Source organism: Macaca nemestrina, chromosome X (assembly GCF_043159975.1).
Source record: "Macaca nemestrina isolate mMacNem1 chromosome X, mMacNem.hap1, whole genome shotgun sequence".
NCBI lineage: Eukaryota > Metazoa > Chordata > Mammalia > Primates > Cercopithecidae > Macaca > Macaca nemestrina.
The window spans coordinates 135,809,543-135,832,831 of NC_092145.1; the positions used below are offsets into that span (position 1 = coordinate 135,809,543).

Below are 23,289 nucleotides of genomic sequence, written 5' to 3' on the forward strand. Positions count from 1 at the left end.
GTGACATAGTGAGACCCTCATCTCGATTTAAAAAAAAAAAAAAAAAAGTTAGCCAGGCATGGAGACATGCATCTGTGGTCCCAGCTACTCAGGAGGCTAAAGTGGGAAGATCGCTTGAGCCTGGGAGATAGAAGCTGCAGTGAGCTGTGGTCATGCCACTGCACTCCTGCCTGAGTGACAGAGCGAGACCCTGTATCAAAATTAAAAAAAAAAAAAAAAAAAAAAAAAAGCCTTCAAATATTTCATTCTCAAACCTGAGCAGGGCCCCATGGTATGTGCAAGAATATGGGGCATACACCTTTAAGAACAGATTAAGAAGCAATGCTGGTCTTCTTCAAGTGCCCATGTAGTAATTTGTGAACTTCACAAAGTACATACTTTAGAGAGACAACCAGGTGCAGTCGATTCATACAAAACTAGGTAGTCATCGTTAGTAGGAAACTAATGGGAAAATATTTTAAACTGGAGACAAGTGGGCCCGTTAAAATAATTATGTTAAAGGCATGCCTTATGGAAATTATGTCTAATGAAAGTTAAATAGTTATGGATTTAAAACTTAGCCAATAAATCATTCATATAGGTTTAATGCGTTAACAAAGTACAATATAAATTACATACCAAAAACATTACTCTCTGAACTCGTCTGAATAAGTTATCAGTAGGGTACTATTTCCTAAATGTAAATTTTAAACAAAACAAAACAAAACCTGTTTAGGATATAGGCTATTCCTGGAGGACACCCTTGCCTAAGGCAGCAAACAGTCCTCTTAAAAATGTGTCATGATGGGCCAGGCACAGTGGCTCACACCTGTAATCCCAGCACTTTGGGAGATCGAGGCAGGAGGATCACCCGAGGTCAGGAGTTTGAGACCAGATTGGTCAACATGGTGAAATCCCATTTCTACTAAAAATACAAAAAAATTAGCTAGGCATGGTGGCACGTGCCTGTAATCCCAGCTACTCAGAAGGCCGAGGCAGGAGAATCGCTTGAACCCAGGAGGTGGAGGTTGCAGTGAGCTGAGATGGCGTGACTGTACTCCAGCCTGGGCAACAGAGCAAGACTCTGTCTCAAAAACAAACAAAAGTGTCATGATACATTTTCAAAAGCATATTCTAAAACTATGGTTGTGTTATGAAACAGAATAATTTGAGTGCTTAAAAGCAAAAACTTTAGGCAGATTTGGCTAGCAAACATGTTGAAAAGGCACATGTCCCACGGGTAGGGTACAAAGGCAAATTAAAGTCCTATAGGTTTTCTTGGGTTATGTTAAGGAGAATAAATTAATAAAAAGAAATATGAATCATACTTTTAAAAAGCAAATAAGGCACATACCAGTGGATGGAAATCGCTAAAAACACATAAAATTGGATGTATTGTACTACATTAGCAACAGCCATTGTGAGCCTATGTATATCAATAAGACCTGAGAAAAAGGAACTTTAAGACCTAACATTCAGACATCAAGGAACACAAAATTGACTTTTAAATACAATGATCATCCTATTTTATAAGTTACCATACATCTTCATTGCAGGTTTAGCCAAAACACAATTGTGGTTTGATTTCATTATTAATGCTATTTCACTGAACCTATATAATTTTTCAAAGTTGTATGCTGCCATCTGTTCTTGTCATTACCAATCTAAGAGCTTTTCCATGTATGTGAAGACATAAGTGAAAAAAAAACCTAGCTTATTTACCAAAATCTTTATTTGCATAATATGAAAATTGTTTTTTTGAGATGAGACTTGTCAGAGGCAATATGCAAAGCACATTAAGGGCTTGAGCGAGTCAGACATTTATGGAAATATTTTCCTGCAGGAATTGGCTTTCTGTAACAGTTCTTTTTTTTTTTTTTTTTTTTTTTGAGACGGAGTCTCGCTCTGCCGCCCAGGCTGGAGTGCAGTGGCCGGATCTCAGCTCACTGCAAGCTCCGCCTCCCGGGTTCACGCCATTCTCCTGCCTCAGCCTCCTGAGTAGCTGGGACTACAGGCGCCCGCCACCGCGCCCGGCTAGTTTTTTGTATTTTTTAGTAGAGACGGGGTTTCACCGTGTTAGCCAGGATGGTCTCGATCTCCTGACCTCGTGATCCGCCCGTCTCGGCCTCCCAAAGTGCTGGGATTACAGGCTTGAGCCACCGCACCCGGCCTCTGTAACAGTTCTTAATCAAGGGTAACCCTAGGGGGGAGACAGAGTCAAGTGCTGATTCCTGTCCATGTACTTAAATCATTCGTTATGTACATCCACAGCATATAGCAGATATCAGCAGACTACTTTTAAATTTTCAAAAGACTCTGATTTAAAAACACATTGATTGTGGTTTGACAAATTGGTATATCAATCATATTGCAATTAATTTTTAGGTTTATATAAAAAAAAATTTTATTGTAACAATGCAATGCAATTACAATTAGGATAAAACTCTTAAATTTTTAAAAACAGTTTTATTCAGATAAATTATACCTTATGGTAAGTAGTATACAGCATTGTAATTTGAAAGAATTTGGATAAATGCTATGACCCTGACTTATCTTTACAGAGAGAAGGGATGAAACCTCTCCTTTGTTAAAACTGTAGTTAAGGGCTTCGAAAGTCAAAAAACTGCTCTTCTCTCTTACTCTCTCCTCACCCATTATAGGCATGCTATTATCAAAAGAACTGGTAGTGGTTTAAAACTGTGTTCCAGAAGGCCTAGAAGTGCCTTGTGAAATGGAGAAGTAAGGCTAAGGAGGAAGGAAGGAAAAAAACAAAACTCTCCACTTGAAGGAAGGAAAAAAACAAAACTGGTTGAATTGTGTGGTTTCCTCATATGGTATGTTTGTAGGATCTCTCAACTTTTCCGTATAATCATGTAGTTCTTTTTTTTTCACATAATTATTTGGACATTTGCTAGGAAAAATGGCATTTATTCTTTTATTATTCCACTGATATTTATAATGGGAACTGCTGCAAAAGGAATGACAAATGAGGGCTACTGCTGAACATATGGCAAAATTTACATTTGCATTAAAGTTAATTTAGGGTTAAAAGAGTAGCTACTGTTATAATCCTGTCATAAATGTTTTATGAAAATCCTAATGACATATGCCACACCTCTAACAAATGTTTTTTAAATGCTATGAAACTAACCAGACTTTACAACATCAATTACTGGGGAGAATGCTAAATAAGACACTGTGGCAATCTGGATTTTACTTCGAGTTCTTAAGAGGTATCAGAGTCTTATGAATGTCAATAGTGTACCTGACAGATGATGTATGACACAGTATCTCCAGCTTTCACCTTTCTGCCTCCTTGAGAATTTATCCAGAGGGCAACATGTACATGAGGTAGGCTTTTTTTATCAGGGTAATCCTGGGGATCCTTTGTCAATGCCTAAAAGAGGGAACAAAAAAGTTCTAAGCCTTAAAATAAAACCCTTCTCGCACAGATATACACTAAAAACATCTTGCTAGAATCATATTAGCAACATAAACATAAAAAATGACAGAAGTTGTATGTAGAAAACATTGCTACAGAATCTTTAAACATCCCATCTTCAACACTCCTCTCTCCTTCGTCCAATAACTAACATAACCAGATGCAACACTAACAAAAAAGAAATATAAGTTAACAGGCCATGTTGCATGATACTTAGATATAAAAAGTTAAGACTATAAATTCAGTGTTATCCAAAAGCAATGGCAACAAAAGCCAAAATTGAAAAATGGGATCTAATTAAACTAAAGAGCTTCTGCACAGCAAAAGAAACTACCATCAGAGCCAAGAGACAACCTACAGAATGGGAGAAAATTTTTGCAATCTACTCATCTGACAAAGGGCTAATATCCAGAACCCACAAAGAACTCAAACAAATTTACAAGAAAAAAACAAACAACCTCATCAAAAAGTGGGCAAAGGATATGAACAGACACTTCTCAAAAGAAGACATTTAAGCATTCAACAGACACATGAAAAAATGCTCATCATCACTGGCCATCAGAGAAATGCAAATGAAAACCACAATGAGATACCATCTCATACCAGTTAGAACGGCAATCATTAAAAAGCCAGGAAACAACAGGTGCTGGAGAGGATGTGGAGAAATAGGAACACTTTCACACTGTTGGTAGGACTGTAAACTAGTTCAACCATTGTGGAAAACAGTGTGGCGATTCCTCAAGGATCTAGAACTAGAAATACCATTTGACCCAGTCATCCCATTACTGGGTATATGCCCAAAGGATTATAAATCATGCTACTATAAAGACACATGCACACGTATGTTTATTGCAGCACTATTCACAATAGCAAAGACTTGGAACCAACCCAAATATCCATCAATGATAGACTGGATAAAGAAAATGTGGCACTTAATACACCATGGAATACTATGCAGCCATAAAAAAGGATGAGTTCATGTCCTTTGTAGGGACATGGATGCAGCTGGAAACCATCATTCTCAGCAAACTATTGCAAGAACAGAAAACAAAACACTGCACATTCTCACTCATGGGTGGGAACTGAACAATGAGAATACTTGGACACAGGAAAGGGAACATCACACACCAGGGCCTGTTGTTGGGTTGGGGGGAGGGGGGAGGGATAGCATTAGGAGATATACCTAATGTAAATGACCAGTTAATGGGTACAGCACAGCAACATGGCACACGTATACATATGTAACAAACCTGCAGGTTGTGCACATGTACCCTAGAACTTAAAGTATAACAAAAAATAAATTAATTTAAAAAAGGTCTTAAAAAAATAAATTCAGTTTTACATGCAGTCTTAATGTGTACAATTCTCTCACTGAGTTAACTGATCAGTTGGGACTGATGAATAACGGCTACTCTGACTTAATGATTGTTTCTCAAAGGTTCCTCTGGCCTAAATAAATCCCAAAGGCACTAGAAATCACTGGATTTACTCATGCTGTCAATCAACCTCTAAAGAGGTGGAATGAATTTTGTAACAGAAAGTAAATACGAGAACAGGAACAATGTCAGCCTTGCTCACAACTGCATGCACAGTGTTCCTAACGATGCTTGATATACAGTAGCAGCCAAATATTTGCTGAATAAATTATTTCACCCCAACTGTAATAATTCTCAGAATAATTTGTTCAAGTATTATAAAGTACCACAGGATGAATAAGACACAGTCATCTGCTATTAGTGGAAGACTCTCTACCCTCCACCTCCCCTCCAAAACAAAAAATAAGCTATATGTGTCATAAAGGAGATGTGAACAAAGTGCTATGGAGAGAACTTAGAAAGGTAAGAATGATTTCCACCTGAGAGCAGAAATCATGGAAGAAAAAACTTAAGCTGGCACTAGAAGGAAAAGCAAGATTTTAAGAAAAGGTAATTGGGGCAAGAATATTCCAGGCAGAGAAACAGAAAGGCAAAGGGTGAGAAAAAACGCACTCTATTAGACTGGAACTCAATATGCATAAAGAAAAGGAGGGGGTTACCTAGTCCTGGAAGGGGTAGGTTTCAAAAGACAAGACAAAGGATGAGGACCAGGGTACTGCTTGATGAGCTCACCTGTTCTCCAAGTGTGGACTACAGAGCCCTGGGAGTTCCTGATATCCTTTCAGGGGGTCCTGAGATCAAACTATTTTCATAACGACACTATCTGTACTGATGATACAGAAGCAATGGTGGGCAAAACTGCTGGTGCCTTATAAACATGAATCAGGACGGTACTACCAAACTTTACTAAGAGTCACTGTATTCTTCACCACCATGCATAGTTTAAAAAACAAAACAAAACAAAAAAAAACCCCTTTCACTTAGGAATGTCCTTGACAAAGCAGTAAGAATTATTTTTAAAGCTCTCAATAGCAAAGACTTGGAACCAACCCAAATGCCCATCAATGATAGACTGGATAAAGAAAATGTGGCACACACACACTACGAAATACTATGCAGCCATAAAAAAGAGTGAGTTCATATCCTTTGCAGGGACATGGATGAAGCTGGAAACCATCATCCTCAGCAAACTAACACAGGAACAGAAAACCAAACACCACATGTTCTCACTTATAAGTGGGAACTGAACAAAGAGAACACATGGACAGAGGGAGGGGAACATCACATACCGGGGCCTGCTGGGGGGTAGGGAGAAAGGGGAGGGAGAGCATTAGGACAAATACCTAATTCACGCGGGGCTTAAAACCTAGATGACAGGTGGATAAGTGCAGCAAACCACCACAGCACATGTGTACCTATGTAACAAACCTGCACATTCAGCATACGTATCCCAGAATTTAAAGTAAAATAAAAAAGAAAAAGAAAAAAAAAACAGCTCTCAACCCTTGAGTGCAAGTCTACTATTTTGTGTGATAAAACAGAAAGTACACACAAGGCACATCTGGGGAAAAAAAAAGATTGCTCAAGAGAAAGTATTTGTGCAACTGAGTTGCAAGCTAAACTAGCTGCCTTTTTCACAGAATATAATTTTTACTTGAAAGAATAATGGGCAAACTACTGTTATTCTGACCTGGGTATCTGGCAGACAATTTCTCAAAAAAGAAGTGAGCCTGCCACTTCAAGGCAAAAAAAAAAAAAAAAAAAAAAAATCTGACAGTATATATTGTCAATGATAAAATTCAAGCTTTCAAGTGCAAATTAGAATTTTAGAAAACTTTTCTACTTCTGTGAGCCTGAAAGCTTCCCAATGCTTAAAGACTTTTTGATATAAGTAGGAATATTTTAAAACGTAATTTTTGATATTGTACAATGAATGTGTCTATTTTGGAGGATCTGTATAATTCAGGGAACCAACATTTAACAAATGATCAACTCACGCCACATATGGGTAAAATATTCTTTCAAAGTACAACATAGACCAATAGATTTTAATATAAGAAAGCATGAAAAGTTCATTGATATGGCTTCAAATTCCACATTACAAAGAAAATACCATCTGTAGAGTTCTGGTGCAGGATCAAAGAAAAATACATTCAAAGGTCAGGAAAAAAACACTAAAATACTTCTCCTTTTTCTAACTACATGTTTGGGTTAAACTGGATTTCTTCCAATACTTCATCCCAAACCATGTTTCACAACAGATTGTATGCTGAAGCAGAAATGAAAACCCAGATGTCATCTACTGAGCTAGACATTAAAGAGATGTGCAAAATTGTAAAATGATACTACTCCTCAGGCTAAATTTTTCTTTGTTTTGAAAGACATAATTATTTTCATAGAAAGAAATGCTATTTTTTTGTAATTATATAATCAGTTTATTGCTATTTTTAAATAAATTAACAAATGTTTTTAAATTTCTAACATACTAAATATCGAGATAAACCACATCAACAAAAGCTCTTGGGGTCTTCAATTATTTTAAGAGTATAAAGGTGTCCTAAGACCAAGAAATCGGAGAACTGATGTAGAATAAAGCAGGTCCTCACACATGGCTGCACATGCCCAAGTTATGTAAACTTACTAAATTTCATACTCAGTGTAGCAGAGTACCTAGGAAACTCTCCCAAGTATTTCAATCTCCTCAAACCTGGCATATGTGAAGTTTTGATTGTCTTGGACAAGCAATACAGTATAGAAATCTTAACTGATATAACAGTACTTAAGAAATCCATTATCTTCTTCAATGGATTATTCTTTAGTGCAATGTTAAGAAATTCTAAATTTCAGCTGACATACTTTCCAATTATTAGATGTAGGCTATTTGGGGACTTTACAAGCTAGTTTTAGAAGGCTTCATTTAAAAAAAAAAAAAAAAATGCTTCCTGGTGGTTTAGGCTCAAGTTAGCCAGAGCTATAAAAATCAGCTGTGAAGTATTTTGTGTTACTTTGTGAAATATATTTAAGCTAAGATTGCAGTAGTTCAGCAAAATCACACATGCTGTTTTTCGGTTGCTTTTGGCAACAAGGGCTAAAATCTCTAAAGGTAAATCCCATCACTTCATGCATGTCTCCACCCTAATTTAACCTGTCATTTTCAAGCCCTACCAGCATCACCTAAAAAAAAAAAAAAAAAAAAAAAAAATCTTCTCATGAGACCATCCACAACCAGTCACCCAGTCACATACATAGACTCTTCCATTCCACTCTCCTTTGGAGGCAGTAAAATGTAGAAACTGAATTGCTCACAAGTTTTAAATAGTGCAAGTATTTAGACAAATGCTAAAGATTATCAGGATACATGACCTTTAACATATGAAGAGCTTACTGTAAATAGATACAGAACTATAATAAAGATAGCCCTTTCATCAGAATTTACTGTACTTACATCAACACTGCAGAAATTCTTCTCTATTAAATAAAAGTTAAGAATAATGGGACAGTAAATACATTTTTCTTTTTCTTTTCTTTTTTTTTTTTGTGAGACGGAGTCTTGCTCTTTCACCCAGGCTAGAGTGCGGTGGCGTGATCTCAGCTCACTGCAATCTCTGTTTCCCAGGTTTAAGCGATTCTCCTGCCTCAGCCTCCTGAGTAGCTGGGATTACAGGCGCCTGCCACCTCGCCCGGCTAATTTTTGTATTTTTTAGTAAAGATGAGGTTTCACCATGTTGGTCAGGCTGGTCTTGAACTCCTGACCTCATGATCCACCCGCCTCGGCCTCCCAAAGTGCTGGGATTACAGGCACAAGCCACCGCACCCGGCCGACAGTAAATACTTTTAATAGACCATCAGCATTTTGAAAATATGGACCATGCATTCCTTATTCAACTTTATATCCCAGAATTAGCACTGTATACATAAGAGGTACTCCATGTTTGTTGAATGGATGATTAAACAAGCAAATGAATTCTTTCAATGCTTACTGAACAACTACTATTTGCCAATGGCTATGCTAAGTGATATGGAGAATATAAAGACAGTAAGTCACAGTTTCAGTTCTGCCACAGAAAAATCTATTCATAGCCCCTATCATACTAGATGCTAAGTATTAACTATTATTGTTATTGGTAATAATAAAATGTCACTACAAGTTGATAATTATTGAAGCTGAGTGATGAATACATGAGGATTCATGATACCATGCTCTCTACTTTTACGTAAGTCTAGAAATTTCAATAAAAACTTAAAAGAATGCAGACTATTCATCAGAACTCAGACACTGTCAGTATACCTATGACTCTAAGTTTCTTTTTGCACACTAGTAATATTGTGTCATCATTCATATGAGGGGATTACAGTGTGGGCCCACTACCCTAAAGAAGATGTGCTCAGTGTTATTTTGCCAATTATGTAGTCATACTGGGACTGACACTCCCAAACTCATCCCTGGAAGCCCTTGTGATAGAAGCCCAAGTTTCTAGGAAGGTAGACAGGATCAGGGATACAATATGCAGAATTGATGCAAAAACTGACCAAAAGAAGACTTAAGTCATAACTCTTACTCATATAAATTTTTGAGAAAGAAAACAAAATCTAAAAGGAAGCTGCTTTCTAGATGACACAGTGATTCTATGCCAATATGTGTACACTTCATCACTTAAAGTGGAGAGCCAGTGCCAAGAAACATTGTCCCCTTCTAATGTATAAACAAATGTCTTCTTTCATGACATTAAGGATGCCATAGTCAAGGTACAGGAAACAACTTACCTAAGAATAAACATAAACTATAAGAAAATATTCACCCCTTCTAGGAATCAAAGAAATGCAAATTCAATGCAACTGTGAAACACAGCCTCATATTCATTATGGTAGCAAAGTTTTATTTAAATATCATCACCACTACATGCAAAACTGTGGTGAAACTGGCATATTTTGCTATTATCAATTGGTATCATCCTTTTACAAAGCAATTTGGCAAAAGTCATACAGATATTCACATCTTTTGACTCAAATATTTTCCTTCAAGGAACCTAAAATAAAGTAATTCATCCAAATGCAAAAAGGTAAATAAACAAAGATGTTCAATAGAGTTATTTATAATAGAAAACATTTAATAATCAACAAATTTAAAGATGTATCAGTGAAACAGAAGATTAATACACTGATTAATTTGATTTTTAAGGTAATATAAAAATGTGGGAAAATGTTTATGTTAAACGAAAATATATTTCTAAATAACATATTGTAATTGCTGCAATATAAAAATGTTTTCAACAGTACAGACATGTACAAAAATGACAAGCATTACATTAGCACAGAGTATTATGAATAAGTCTTCATTCTAAAACTTCCATTTACTGTCAGTATTAGATTCTTTTTCATTAATTTTTTCTGTATGCACTTTGACAACGAAATCTACCACAAAATGGGTAGCATGGTATTTGCAAAACTAGTTTCTGAATATATAAGGGTACTAAAATGGGAAAAAAATCTGTAACCTAACATTTTGTTTATTACATAGCACTTTGGAAATCAAGATTCTGTTTTTCAAATTAGGTAAGAAAAATCATTCCCTATTTTCAACAACTAAGACTATCCCTAAATAACGTTTGTCCCCAAAAGCCTTCTGATTACAGCACCTCTAAGGATCACCATCTGTGAAGCTAAACACACACATGAATGCACACATGCACACAATAAGCTTACAGGCCCACACCCCAAACAACTATTACTTAGGGGAACTATGAAGAAAGTAGTGTTTTCCAGTCCCCAGTATGTAAACTGTATCACTCCATAGGACCTCTGGAAACAAGTCTTCCAAGAATTAAAGTAAGGACCAGAGAAAGAAGGTCTCTGTGGCAGACATGGCAGTACCTGTGGCTGGAAGAGGTATGCTAATACTCAATCTGTGAGATAGTTGTTAAGCAGCTTTCATCACCAGTTAGAATTTATTTCAATTGCAAGGATGAGGTGGTTCTTCAACTATCTGAAGGAGGGGAAAAACACATGACAGCAGCTGGGCTCAGCAATAAATGCTACATTTACCTTGTTAATTTCAAACTGGCTCACTGGGACACTGCCATTTAGCACATTTTCTCCAATTTCTATTAGCCTCTTCTGAATGTTTTCCACTATAGTGTCCCGGCTTTGATCAGAAAGAATCTGGCCAATCACAAAGCTACAAAAAAAAAAAAAAAAAAAAAAGACAGCAGTCGATTTTTTAATATCATATTTTACTGGTAAAGGAGAAGAAAGGAAGAGAAATGCCATTATATTAACATGTGGCCAAGAGCTACAGTAAGAGCTAGTATGAGGGTTAATGTTGAAAAAGCAGTTACTATTTGTTTTTTAACACCAACTCTACCGAAAGTTTGCCAGCCTTATAATGTCGGGTTTGACCCTAAACATATAGATCATTTTTTATGTGGCAGCTAATATTTTACATAAAATGTGATGAAGAAAAGCATGTGTTCCATATTTTTATGCAATTACAAAATTCACAAGCAGTTATATTCTACTCGTAAGTTAAAATTTTAGAAGACAGATATTTCACTTTCCTCACAAAGCACCAAGACATTATCTCTGATATCAAGATATCATCTCCACCTGAGACAACAACCATGAGCTAGGTGAGTAGAAATATGAAGCCCTTTACATAAATTTTTTTAAAAAAATAAAGATTTCAAACTTTTCTTTCTTCACCTTCATTTTGTTGCTCAGTGTTCTCCCTTATGCTATTCCTTAAAAACTTCATGTTATTCAACCAGACCCAAAGGAAAAAGAAAAAGGAAAGGAGTAAGAAAGTCAATATTTTATCCATTTCTGAGAAAATGCAGAGCGAGGCTTTGACAGCTGCATTATAATTTGTCAGAAAAAGAACCCTGACAAAAACATTTGTATAGCTTTAATTACTAATACATTTCTAACTCAAGAGAAATTTACTTCTATTATGATGCGTCTTTTCTTAGAAAACACAAAGCTGAAGAGAACACTCTAATCCACAGTCTATACAAAGTACTTTCATCTTTGGGTACATTTGGGGGCAATGAAGCATTTCAAACATTTTTACATTTGGTAAAAGGCTCACAGTGACCTATACTCAGATGGTCAACTTTGCCTAATCAAGAGTAGTTTTGCAGAACCAATAATTGCTCAATCTCCCAACCTGACAGCAAGAGGAAGACTAGAAAGCAAGTTTTTAAATGCCAACATTCAGAATATTAAAATCGATGTGAAAATTAGCTTTAAAGAAAAAAGTTCTTCTACTTTCGGAATTGGTCAAGGTCACAAATTAAGATGGTACATGAAGCACCTAAAAATTCTTTTTTTTTTTTTTTTTTGACAGAGTCTCGCTTCTTCGCCCAGGCTGGAGCGCAATGGTGCAATCTCGGCTCACTGCAACCTCCACCTCCAAAGTTCAAGCGATTCTCCTGCCTCAGCCTCCCCAGTAGCTGGGATTAGAGGCATGCGCCACCACGCCCGGCTAATATTTGTATTTTTAGTAGAGACGGGGTTTCCCCATGTTGGCCAGGCTGGTCTCCAACTCCTGACCTCAAGTAATCTGCCCACCTCAGCCTCCCAAAGTGCTGGGATTACGGGCCTGAGCCACTGTGCCCGGCCTAAAAATTCATTTTGAAATGGGTGCTTTATACATTAATATGACCCTTAAAAAAGCAGGTTTTATTATCACATTCTTCAGTCTCAGGTGCAAAGCTAGGAGGTCAATCATGATATTTACTAATTCTGAGGTACACACAGGATTTGAGAAGTAGCCCTTAAATTAACTTGGTATTAGTAAGAATCATTTACACACAAATCGTACGGGTGGGAACAAAGTCTCACTCCATGGCCCATTTTGAATCCCAGAACATTTTAAGCCATAAAATGGGAAAATCTTAACAATTATGTTCTTAAAGAGACTCTAGGAAGATTCAGGAGCACAAAACAAGGCACTTTCTAATAGTAACAGTAAAGCAAAACAAACCAACATCAACAAAACCAACTCTACAAGGATCTGAAGTGTGAAGGTTTGCCCTTACCATGAGTTAAAAACTCATGAGATGTATCTTACGGCAAGCATTTCTTTCTGAGCAAATTTGGCTTTTTCTAAGTTTTAATCTACCTATAAAATTCCATTCCAAATAAGAATTATTAATAAGAATGAATAATAAAAATAACAAAGAAGTGTTCTTGCGCTTGGCAGATTCATAAGCATTCTCTACATCATTCACACCTGAATTTTTAAAAGACAAACAAGAAAAGCAAAACTGAAAGCTGAACTCACTTTCCAGTGTCTTTAGCAAGATCACACCAATCTCTTCTAACTATATCTAATCCTTTGAGCTCCTGCTTGGTGGCATAATTCCCGTCTGACGTTGGCTCAACAACCAGAGCAGCGTATTTCTTTTTTTTCAGCAGTAGCAGAGACTTGAAAATCCCATCAATGTCTATTTCAAGCAGTTTGTACAACTTATTCACTTCACTTTTTACCTGTGAAAATTTCAAATATTAATATTAGCTTCTCAAACATCTAACAGGGAGAAGATAAACATGTTACAGATTCCCAAGAGTTAATCTAAACAGAACTTGAAGTCATACAATATTGGAATTTTACTTGGCTTGTATGTAACATGATATTACACTGGGTATAGAGCAAAGACACTGAAAACTGCAGGGACAAAAATAGATTAAAAAAAAGAGAGAGAGAGACAATAATAGATCATCCCATGCAACCAAAGGACAGCACTGGCTAGATCAGCCCCAGGTAATATATGAAAATTATCAAACAGTCTTTGTTGAATGTAAAGACTTAATACATATGTATAGTACTTGCCTCCAAACTATTCAGTTAGTTAGTGAACAGATAGTCCAACAAGTAAATATGTGGCCAGAAATAAAGAAGTCAAACTTTGACTATTAAAATAATGTTTAAGATCTCCCTTAACACCTTGACTATAAGCAAACAACTGTATGCTGAACAAATAAATAAAGAGTCCTCTGCTCTTTCTGACAGGGTCAAGGCACAGAACATCGCCTCCAGGGAAAATATTCAACTTTTCAAGGCCCAGTATAAGTACAATGTGCCAGGCTTGCTGTCAAGTGAAGATTACCATTCAAATTCCACATATTCCAGGAGGGAAAGATAGGAAGTCGTCAGTTTGTAAGATGGTATCTTAGTTTTAGTTCATTGGGACAATATCTTAACATAGCAAGTGTTTCTAAAACACTGTGAATTGCGATTGCAAATTGCTATTAAGAGGCTACAAATGATTATTTTAAAATGTCCCCTCCCTTGTCTTTTCAAATATATTTTAAGTAATCCTATAAAAATTACAGTTGTGAGTGTATATGTATGTATTTATGTATAAAATGTACCTGAATCCTACCAGACATATGAATCACACAATGTAGTAAGTACCAACGTGAACACATCTTAAACACATAACACTTAGACTGTTTTCAAAGGAAAAATGGATCTACCATTTAAAGAAAAAAATAAATACCTTTGAATTTCATCCTTGAAACAAACAGCTGGAATAGAAATTAAAAACAAGAGGGGGCCGGGTGCGGTGGCTCATGCCTATAATCCCAGCACTTGGGAGTCCAAGGCAGGTGGATCACAAGGTCAGGAGATCGAGACCACCCTGGCCAACATGGTGAAACCCCATCTCTACTAAAAATACAAAAACTAGGGGGGTGTGATGGTGCATACCTGTAATCCCAGCTACTCAGGAGGCTGAGGCAGCAGAATTGCTTGAACCAGCGAGTCGGAGGTTGTAATGAGCCAAGATCATGCCACTGTCCTCTAGCCTGACCACAGAGCGAGATTATGTCTCAAAAAAAAACCAACCAAACAAACAAACAAAAAAACACAAAAGGATTGGGCATGGAAGCTCACGCCTGTAATCCCAGAACTTTGGGAGGCCAAGGCGGGAGGATCGCTTGAACCCAGGAGTTCAAAACCAGCCTGGGCAAAAAGAAATCTCTACAAAAAAAAAATTTTTTTAATTAGCTGAGCATGGTGGCGAGTGCCTGTGGTCGCAGCTACTCAGGAGGCTGAGGCGGGAGGATCACTTCAGCCCAGGAGGTCAAGGCTTCAGTGAGCCCTGATCGCACCACTGCACTCAAGCCTGGGTGACAGAGTGAGACCCTGTCTCAGAAAAAAATAATAAAGAAAAATAGAAGAATTGAGAGACACCAAGTTTATTATTTTCAGAAGCACACACATTCATATATACATGAATTTATAGTGTCCCATGTTAAAAACAGAATTCACAAAAATAAGTAAAGCAGATAATTCCATAAAATTATCTCACCTTGTTTCCCAACTTAAATACTTCTTCCAGATTGGTGCTATTGGTGTTTATCATAATTGAATCTGTATCTCCATAAATAACTTCAAGATTCATCTAATGAAAAGCAAAAATTATAAAAATTAACAAAAACACAGTGACCATTACACACAATGAAACTAAAGATTTTCCATACTACAGATATTACAGGCTCCACAGACTTTTCAAAAGTTTATGTTAATTATTATTTATATTGTCAGGGTATACAATTGAAGATTAAGCCCCTATAAATCAGAAAGGCAAGCACCCTGACATCAAGAAAATCTCTCAAATTTTCTTAAAATAGAGAGTGGAGTGGAAGGAGAATTGTGTCTAGTTTCAACAGAAACAAAATATCAAATTAAATAATGAGAAAAAAGAGAATAAAAGACTAGGAAATGGGGTCTATATTTATCCACTGTACCACATGCTTAGTGGTCATGGCAATTTAAGAAGCGGAAACATAATGGATTCTATAAATTCAGAGGCACAAATCCATGTTAAATTCTTAATACAGTTGCAAACAGTATTTAGTAGAATATGAAGAGTGCCAAAAAAAATCAATCATAACAAACAACACTAGAGCACATACAGTATAAAGGCCTGGAAATAAACTCTAATTAGCACTGTTACTAATTTGCTTGAAACACTCACATATAGGCTTCAAGCAGGGGCTAGATCATATCAGTGTTGGTAAAAGAAAAAAGCTGTAATACTTTAGGAGGGATTATAAATGTAAACTAGGCAACCTAAGAAGCAATTTCCAGTCTGTTTGGGTTACAGTTTTCCTTGAATACAAAAACATTACCAGTTACAATATTTAAGAGTTTTATACAATGAAAATGCTCAACATTACCTTTTGTACCATCTCTTTTGTATGCATCAAAATCTAAATGAAACAAAAGTCAAGATTAATACATTACACAATTATAAAGACATAAATAGAAGCACATAGAGATAGGTAGCTCTCAATGATTTGCCATTTCCATATATTTCTAAAGCTCTTGAAGGTTTTCTAACGACAGCCCTTAAAATAACAGTAACATCAATGTAATCTAAAAATAAGTTTGCCTCTATGCTGATTCTGAGCCAGAGATATGCATGCATATACACAGGTATATATCTTTAATAAACACACAATAAAATATCTCTATAACATGGCAAAAAAGCAAACTATTCTCATTACTAATACTTAAATAGAACTGCATGCCTAAAAAAAGCTTAACAAAGCATTTCAAATCTGGCAATTCTTACTCATGGTATTCAGGATCTTAAAAAGTTAAAAAAAAAAAAAAAGCACACTACACTTAAAATTCTTCTCTAGACTAAATTCATTGAAGAAAGAGAGTAGATAGATTTTCACTATATTGCCTGGAGCTACCACAGTAGCCAGTAAAAAGGTGGGGCTCAAGAAACATTCAGTGAATGAAGACCAACAAGGATAATAGCTGTTGATGAGTCTGTCCCCAGGCCCTTCAGAGATATTTAGGCTACAATGTGGATAGAAATAAAAACTGATATAAATTATTTTGAGCCAGATCAGAAGTAACACATATTTTAACAAACAGCCTCTTAAAAAATAGTAATATGACATAATTAGGACTCAGAGAGAAAGTGTGTGTGTGGGGGGGTGGTGTGGGGGGAGTGTGGGGGTGGTGTGGGGGAGGGTGTGTGTTTAAAATACATGTGCTAGATGCTGTGCAAGGAACACCTTGTGCATTTTCTCATTTCATTCCCCTAGATCTCCAAGGGGTAGCTACTATTAATAGCCTCATTTGTTAGATGCCAAAAGACAAAGAGAAATTAGTGTCCTAGTAATGACAAAACAAGGATATGAACCCAAGCATTCTGACGAGTATGGGGCCTTAGTCACTCCATGCTATTGCCTCTCTGCTATCACCCATCTTTCAAAGCATCAGTCTAAAGCTGAGGTCACTTTTCCAATAGACCAAATAAAGGTTTATTTCATTCATATTTATTTCTCCTACTTCAATAGTCCTCCTTGTCAACTAAGCTCAAGTTTCGTGGTGTCACTTCTTTCCTGTCTTCCCTATCACAGAGCTTTGTAAATCCTGTCTTTAGAGTATCTTTTATATATATATATCCATTACTTTCCATTTTTTATTGCCCTCTGCCCTTTATTACTATCTCCCAGTTTTGTTCAGATGTTCACTGTATTAATATTATGTTCTTAGACAAGGAAGCCCTTTCTCCTGCCCTGGAGGTGGTGAATGGTGAATTCTGATTAGGGTAAGCCAGTAGTTTTAATACTGACTGTACAGTGGAATTACCTGGGGATCTTAAAAAAACAAAAAACAAAAAACACAATACCTGGCCCCGACAGTATTCTTACATTGCAAGCTGGCTTAAGGACCATTGGACTAAGATAATCATGGCAATTCCATTCTGGAAACAGCGATCAGTTTAGGCGTGTGCATGTGAACAGAATCCTGGCCAATTAAACTTAAGGAGAATCCCTGTAGGATGCTTCTGTGAAAGGTTTTCCTTCCTGATTTGAGAGGGCAGGCGGTGGGGGACTACCTTTTTAGACTGAGGGCTGCTTGGAGCAGTGGCAACCATCACCATGGCTATGAAGGGCCATTCCTAGGTGCAAGCTAACATGCTGAGCAGGGCTGGCTGCAAGGTGGAAAGCGTCTGACTCCATGGAAATGAGGTTGTCACTGAGGATGAACCAATTCGCATCTCTACTGGCTTTAGGTCTCATCAACTCACCCTGAATATCATTACCAATCTCCTAAATGTTTTCAATGCCTCTCCGATGCCTACAAGGTCAAGACCAAATTCTGCAACTGCACCTAAACCACTGTTCCACTTGTATGGCCTGTTATTCTTTTACACAGATCCTCTTGCTGGACAGAATAAATCTCCCAGTCTTCCAACAGTTAACTGTGTATAGACTCATCTTTTCATGCCTTCACTCATGCAGTGTGTCTCCTACCTGGAATTCCTTCCCCAGTCCTTTTCCTGTCATTGAATTTTACAACCCTCAGCTCAAATCTTTGCATGAGCTGACTGGCCCAGCCCATACCTGTCTCTCTCTTCTCATCTGTGTTTGCATTATTCTACTAGTACTTCAATGATGTTTTATGTTATTAGCTCCCACCTAGCCACCCCAAACTAGACTACAAGCTCCTGGAGGTCAGACCATGTGTTGATGCCTAAGTGCAGACTTCACTATAACAGGCACTCAAAAAACTGTTTGCCAGGTGACTAATAGGTCCTGTAGTAATCCCAATTACTTTTCCACTAGACACTAAAATTCAGCTAACATAAAAAACACTCACTCTCCCCAACTTCATCTTCATTTTTTAACATTTAAATTGCAGGGAAAGGCATTGTGGGAGAATACTTGACAATTCCTTTAGGGAAAGGGCAATAATGAGATCAAGCCAAGGCAAATTAATCATAGTGAGGACAGAACTACTTATCAAGGGTCCTCTTTATCCTCTGCGTCTCACAGTTTGCTAGACTTAGCTTTCCTCATCACAAAAGACAACACCATAACATAACTGTTACCTCAATAAAATACCTGAGGAGCAGATTGTCAACCTTTTACTACAACTCCACATATTCAATAACCAATTTCTTCTACTCTTGTTTCACAACATGAACCAAATCTACTATGTCATCCCTGAGTGTACCTTCAATGTGAACTGGCAACCTTCACCTTTCAGATCCATCATCCACCCCTACTCCATCCTGTCACCAACTCACAACCATTGCCATGCATAACCTGAGGACTGCTACCAAAACGATTTTCTTTGGTGGCAGAAACCTTTTGGTGGCAGAAACCTTTTGGTGGATGTCTTTTTTTTGCAGAAATGGTAAACTATAGATTACGCCGCAACTGCTTTTTTCACCTAGCACTTATCCTAGAGGTTATTTCAAATCCACACATAAAGAGCTGCCTTATTATTTTTTAATGACTACATAGTACCCCATTGTATAAATAGAACGTAATTTATTTAACTAGTGTTCTATTAATGAACACAAAAGTTGTTTCTACTCTTTACCGTTATAACCATACTTCAACAAATAATCCCTATACATGTGTAATATACAAATCTGCCAGTAACAAGACAAGTGGACGTGCTGGGTCAAAGGTTGTTATGTTTCAAATTTTTAAAAATAAATATAACCCAATAGCTCTCTACAGAGGTTGTACTGATTTCTGTGGATCTTACCATCTTTTCAGTGGGCCTCACGAGTAGCTGATGACAATGTTCTGTCTCAGGTTCAAGGTCCTCACCACAGTTTGTCAACTCTTCAGCCCATTCTATACAAGACAACCCACAACCAGTCTGACCCCTAACCTGTCATGTTTTTTCACTAAGCAGTTCTAGATGGTGGGTATCATAGTGCCCTCTCTAGACCAATGCTTATCCAAGTGCTAATGAGCAGAAATACTTGAAAGCTGCCCTCAAGTCCAGCCCTCAACTCAAACTGCTCACTGGGGAGGGCTCAGCTGTTAGATACCCAGGGAGCTACCAAATTCTTACTATCTACCAGAGGCCTGGTACATGGGAGCTGTTAATAAACATTTATAGAATGCTAAGTGAATAATCCTAAGGGGTACACAGTATTATAAATCCCAACTGACAGATGAGGAAAATCAGGCTCTGAGATTTTGCCCAAGAGCTTGATCTAGAAGCTGGACTTTGTTTCATTTTCTTTTCATTATGTCCCACTACCTTCTAAAATAAAATAAAATAAAGCCTCATACCACATAAATGTCCTAGAAGCCAACAATCAAAAACTTACACATTACAGATATTTTCCCCATTGAAGAAACACATTTTTAAAAATAGCCACAAGTACCCAGAAAGGTCTACTAGACACAAGGTACCATGATTACAAGATGACCATTCATAAGTTCACTTTGAAGTGACAAGTGTAATATTAAAGCTGCCCATTCTGACAGAAAAATCACTTTATAAGTGCTAACGGCTAGAAAACAGGGCTATAAAGGCTTGCTAAATTCATTAATAAGGCAGTCTGCAGTTATCTGATTTCACAGCAACACCTGCATATTTATCTACTCATTACCAATTGGATGATGGAATTTTTTCAAGCACATTTCAAAAATCTGCCAACTTCAAGTGTAAAAAAATAAACTTTGTGGTTAATTTTTCCCTTAACAAAGTACAGCTGTTGAGAATAATTGTTCAAGATCTTACCCTGTAATGTCAACTGCAGCAGAACAAAGAGTATTTAATTAGCAAATCTATCCAGTAATTCAACACCTATTATATAAAATGCCTTCGTGATTTTATTCAGGATAATTTGCTAAGAGGGTTATTACTGACATTCAGATGGAATTTAAAATTCCTACGCAAGTCGAGTCATAATAGCAGTAATGATCTCCCCAATCAGGAGACTCGGTGTCACACAAGGCTCTCTTGCAATGCAGCAGCCGATTTCCTGACTTCTTAATTCCTGGGCTCAGCTCAGTGAGAGCCCTTCATGCCGATATTTCAGTCAGCAATACATCTTTAATGGGACTCTATTAAAATAACTAGAACAAAAATGACTTTTTTTTTGGTTAAAAAGAATGACAGCACTGCCATCATATCAATCATTGCAGGCTTTGCAGAACAGTGCCGTTAGGGGAAAAGAGGAGGGGGAAACAGGAAAGGGGTGGAGGTGGGGAGAGCAATAATTAAAATAATACGAAAAGGAATTTTAACCCCAGTCTGAGCTTCTGAAGGCTGGAAAAGGGTAGTGGGAACTAGAAAGGAAATTTAGATGTGTATCAAAAATTGTTTTCTAAAGAAAATAATTTGTTCATGAATACACCCACGATATGGTTTATTAAGCAGAAAGATGCTTTTTTTGTGTGCCAAGGTTAACAACAGCAGCAACCTAAGACCAACTACTACCAAGATGTGTATTTGTAGGCTCTCCTAATAAGTTCAGGATAACACCTGAGTCTTTGTATTTTGTTAAAATAGAATACTGTTGTTTTGCAAAGCATCCAAAGGTTATGAAATGTTTTTAGATGCTATTACAGACTAAAAGAGTACTTACTAATACTAAACAATAGAGAGAAAACACCAGCTTTCCACAGCTTAAAAAAAAAGTTTCAAGGTCCTACTCCAAAAACATGTCTACTATAGTATTACATATTAATGAGAAACCCACTTTGGTGTGTGATGCAGATATTAAACACAAAGGATATCCTACAAGTTAAGAAAATGTTGAGAAAGGTGAAATTCTAAACAAATAATGCAGAAACAGAATGACAACTGAAATCTCAATGGCTTTAGGATTCTTCCATTATCAATTATATAAAATTAGAAATAAACTGGAAATTAAACAATACATTAGCATAACAGGGGTAGTAAAATAAATGGTTTTGAAGGCTAGGGAAGAGAAAGGCAGATGAAATATTAATATAAATATTATGATATTTGATAATCCAACCATTACCTAAGCGTTCCACATTCCAAATTTCAGCAACTGCCAAGCAGGACTCAGTACCACTCAGTTCTCCCACTTGATGAACAATTTATTTCATCCTTAGTCTATTAGATTGTCTTTTTCCTATTCTCTGTTATTCTTAGATTTGTGTCTTCTCTAAAAATGCTCAAGAAACATGGGCTATGGATTTAATAAGCATCGTACTTTCTGTCTTCACTAGACACTTTTGTGATACTGGGCTACTTACTGCCTTTAAACCTTAGTTTTACTTTCTCTAAAATTGGGGTGATATTCCCACCTTGCTCCCTGAGCTAGGTAAGAATAAAAAGAACCATATGCTTAAAAAGTGCTTTGCATAGATAAAATGTTATACAAATATTCTTTTTTTTGTTTGTTTGTTTTTTTTAAAGTCTAGGGTCTGGAATCAGAGTACTTGTTTAAACTGCCAATTACCAGCTAAGTGATTTGGGACCAAGCTGGTTTCCCTTTCTAGCTCTCAACATCCTTATTTATAAAATGAAGAGGTTGAGATTCCTTGTAGATTTAAAAATCTAGAATCCAACTTTGACATGTAGAAACGTCTCTTCATTATATTTGGTTGGTTTGTCTTTCAACCACATTTACTTCTTCAATATTAGGAAAAGGTGGCACTAGTGTATCTAACAAGGATAACTAGCATTGTGAGGATATATTTCCATATTCTAGGTTGCTTTTGAGGGCTATGTGGTTGTAAAATAACTAGAAACATGTAAGTTCTCACAAGTTGCCTGGATACATCTTTATGCACTTAATGTGAGTGGGTACATTTAAAATACATAATAACATACAACACCTGTTGAGATTTCTTTTCCACACTTAGGGAGTATATATACACCTATACACATATATCAAGATTTCTCAACTTCAGTACTATTAACATTTTAGGCTGAATAATTATTTATTATAAGGAGCTATCCTGTGTCTATTGTGGGATGTTTAGCAACATCCCTAGCCCCTACCCACTAGATTTCATCAGTAGTATGAGTGCACACATATGCCCGTGTGCTCTTCCTCTCTCCAGCTGTGACAACCAAAATTGTGTCCAGATATTGCCAAACACTTCCTAGGAGGAGCAAAACTGCACTGGTTGAGAATCAGTGATACACACTGATGACAGCGTTTTCTCTCTCCAGGCACACATTCAACTGTTGGTCCCATAAGCATTCATTATAAATCCCACCCATCTCCTCCAAACCCTTAACCAGCTCCAAAGATGATAATTGGCCCCTCCAGAAACCTTCAACCGGAACAAAGGACTGGTTTCCTTTCTATCTTTTTTTTTTTTGAGATGGAGTCTCGCTCTGTCGCCCAGGCTGGGAGTGCAGTGGCACGATCTCGGCTCATTGCAACCTCTACTTTCCAGGTTCAAGCAATTCTCCTGCCTCAGCCTCCCGAGTAGCTGGTATTACAGGCGGGTGCCACCACGCCCAGTTAGTTTTCATATTTTCAGTAGAGACGGGGTTTCACCATGTTGGCCAGGCTGGCCTGGAACTCCCGACCTCAGGTGAGCCACCCTCCTCGGCCTCCCAAAGCGCTGGGATTACAGGTGTGAGTCACCGCGCCCGGCCCCAAATGGTTTCCTTTCTAATCCAATGAGCCCACATATGTTACACTAACTATACTGCATCTTTCCAATGTGGCACCTTTTCTGCATTCCCATATCCTTCCTTCAGACACCCATCAC

General features: G+C 37.2%; 1 protein-coding gene across 1 annotated transcript in view; it reads right to left on the minus strand.

The window, feature by feature from the left end:
* LOC105478245 (DNA polymerase alpha 1, catalytic subunit) overlaps positions 1-23,289 on the minus strand; it is a 308,053-nt gene that overhangs the window by 177,642 nt on the left and 107,122 nt on the right. The window contains exons 27-31 of the mRNA XM_011735382.2: positions 15,982-16,014; positions 15,111-15,203; positions 13,079-13,284; positions 10,840-10,972; positions 3,245-3,376 (exon numbers count right to left, since the gene is read on the minus strand). Of these exons, the coding sequence (XP_011733684.1) occupies positions 3,245-3,376; positions 10,840-10,972; positions 13,079-13,284; positions 15,111-15,203; positions 15,982-16,014 (597 nt within the window). The remainder of the gene's footprint in view (positions 1-3,244; positions 3,377-10,839; positions 10,973-13,078; positions 13,285-15,110; positions 15,204-15,981; positions 16,015-23,289) is intronic.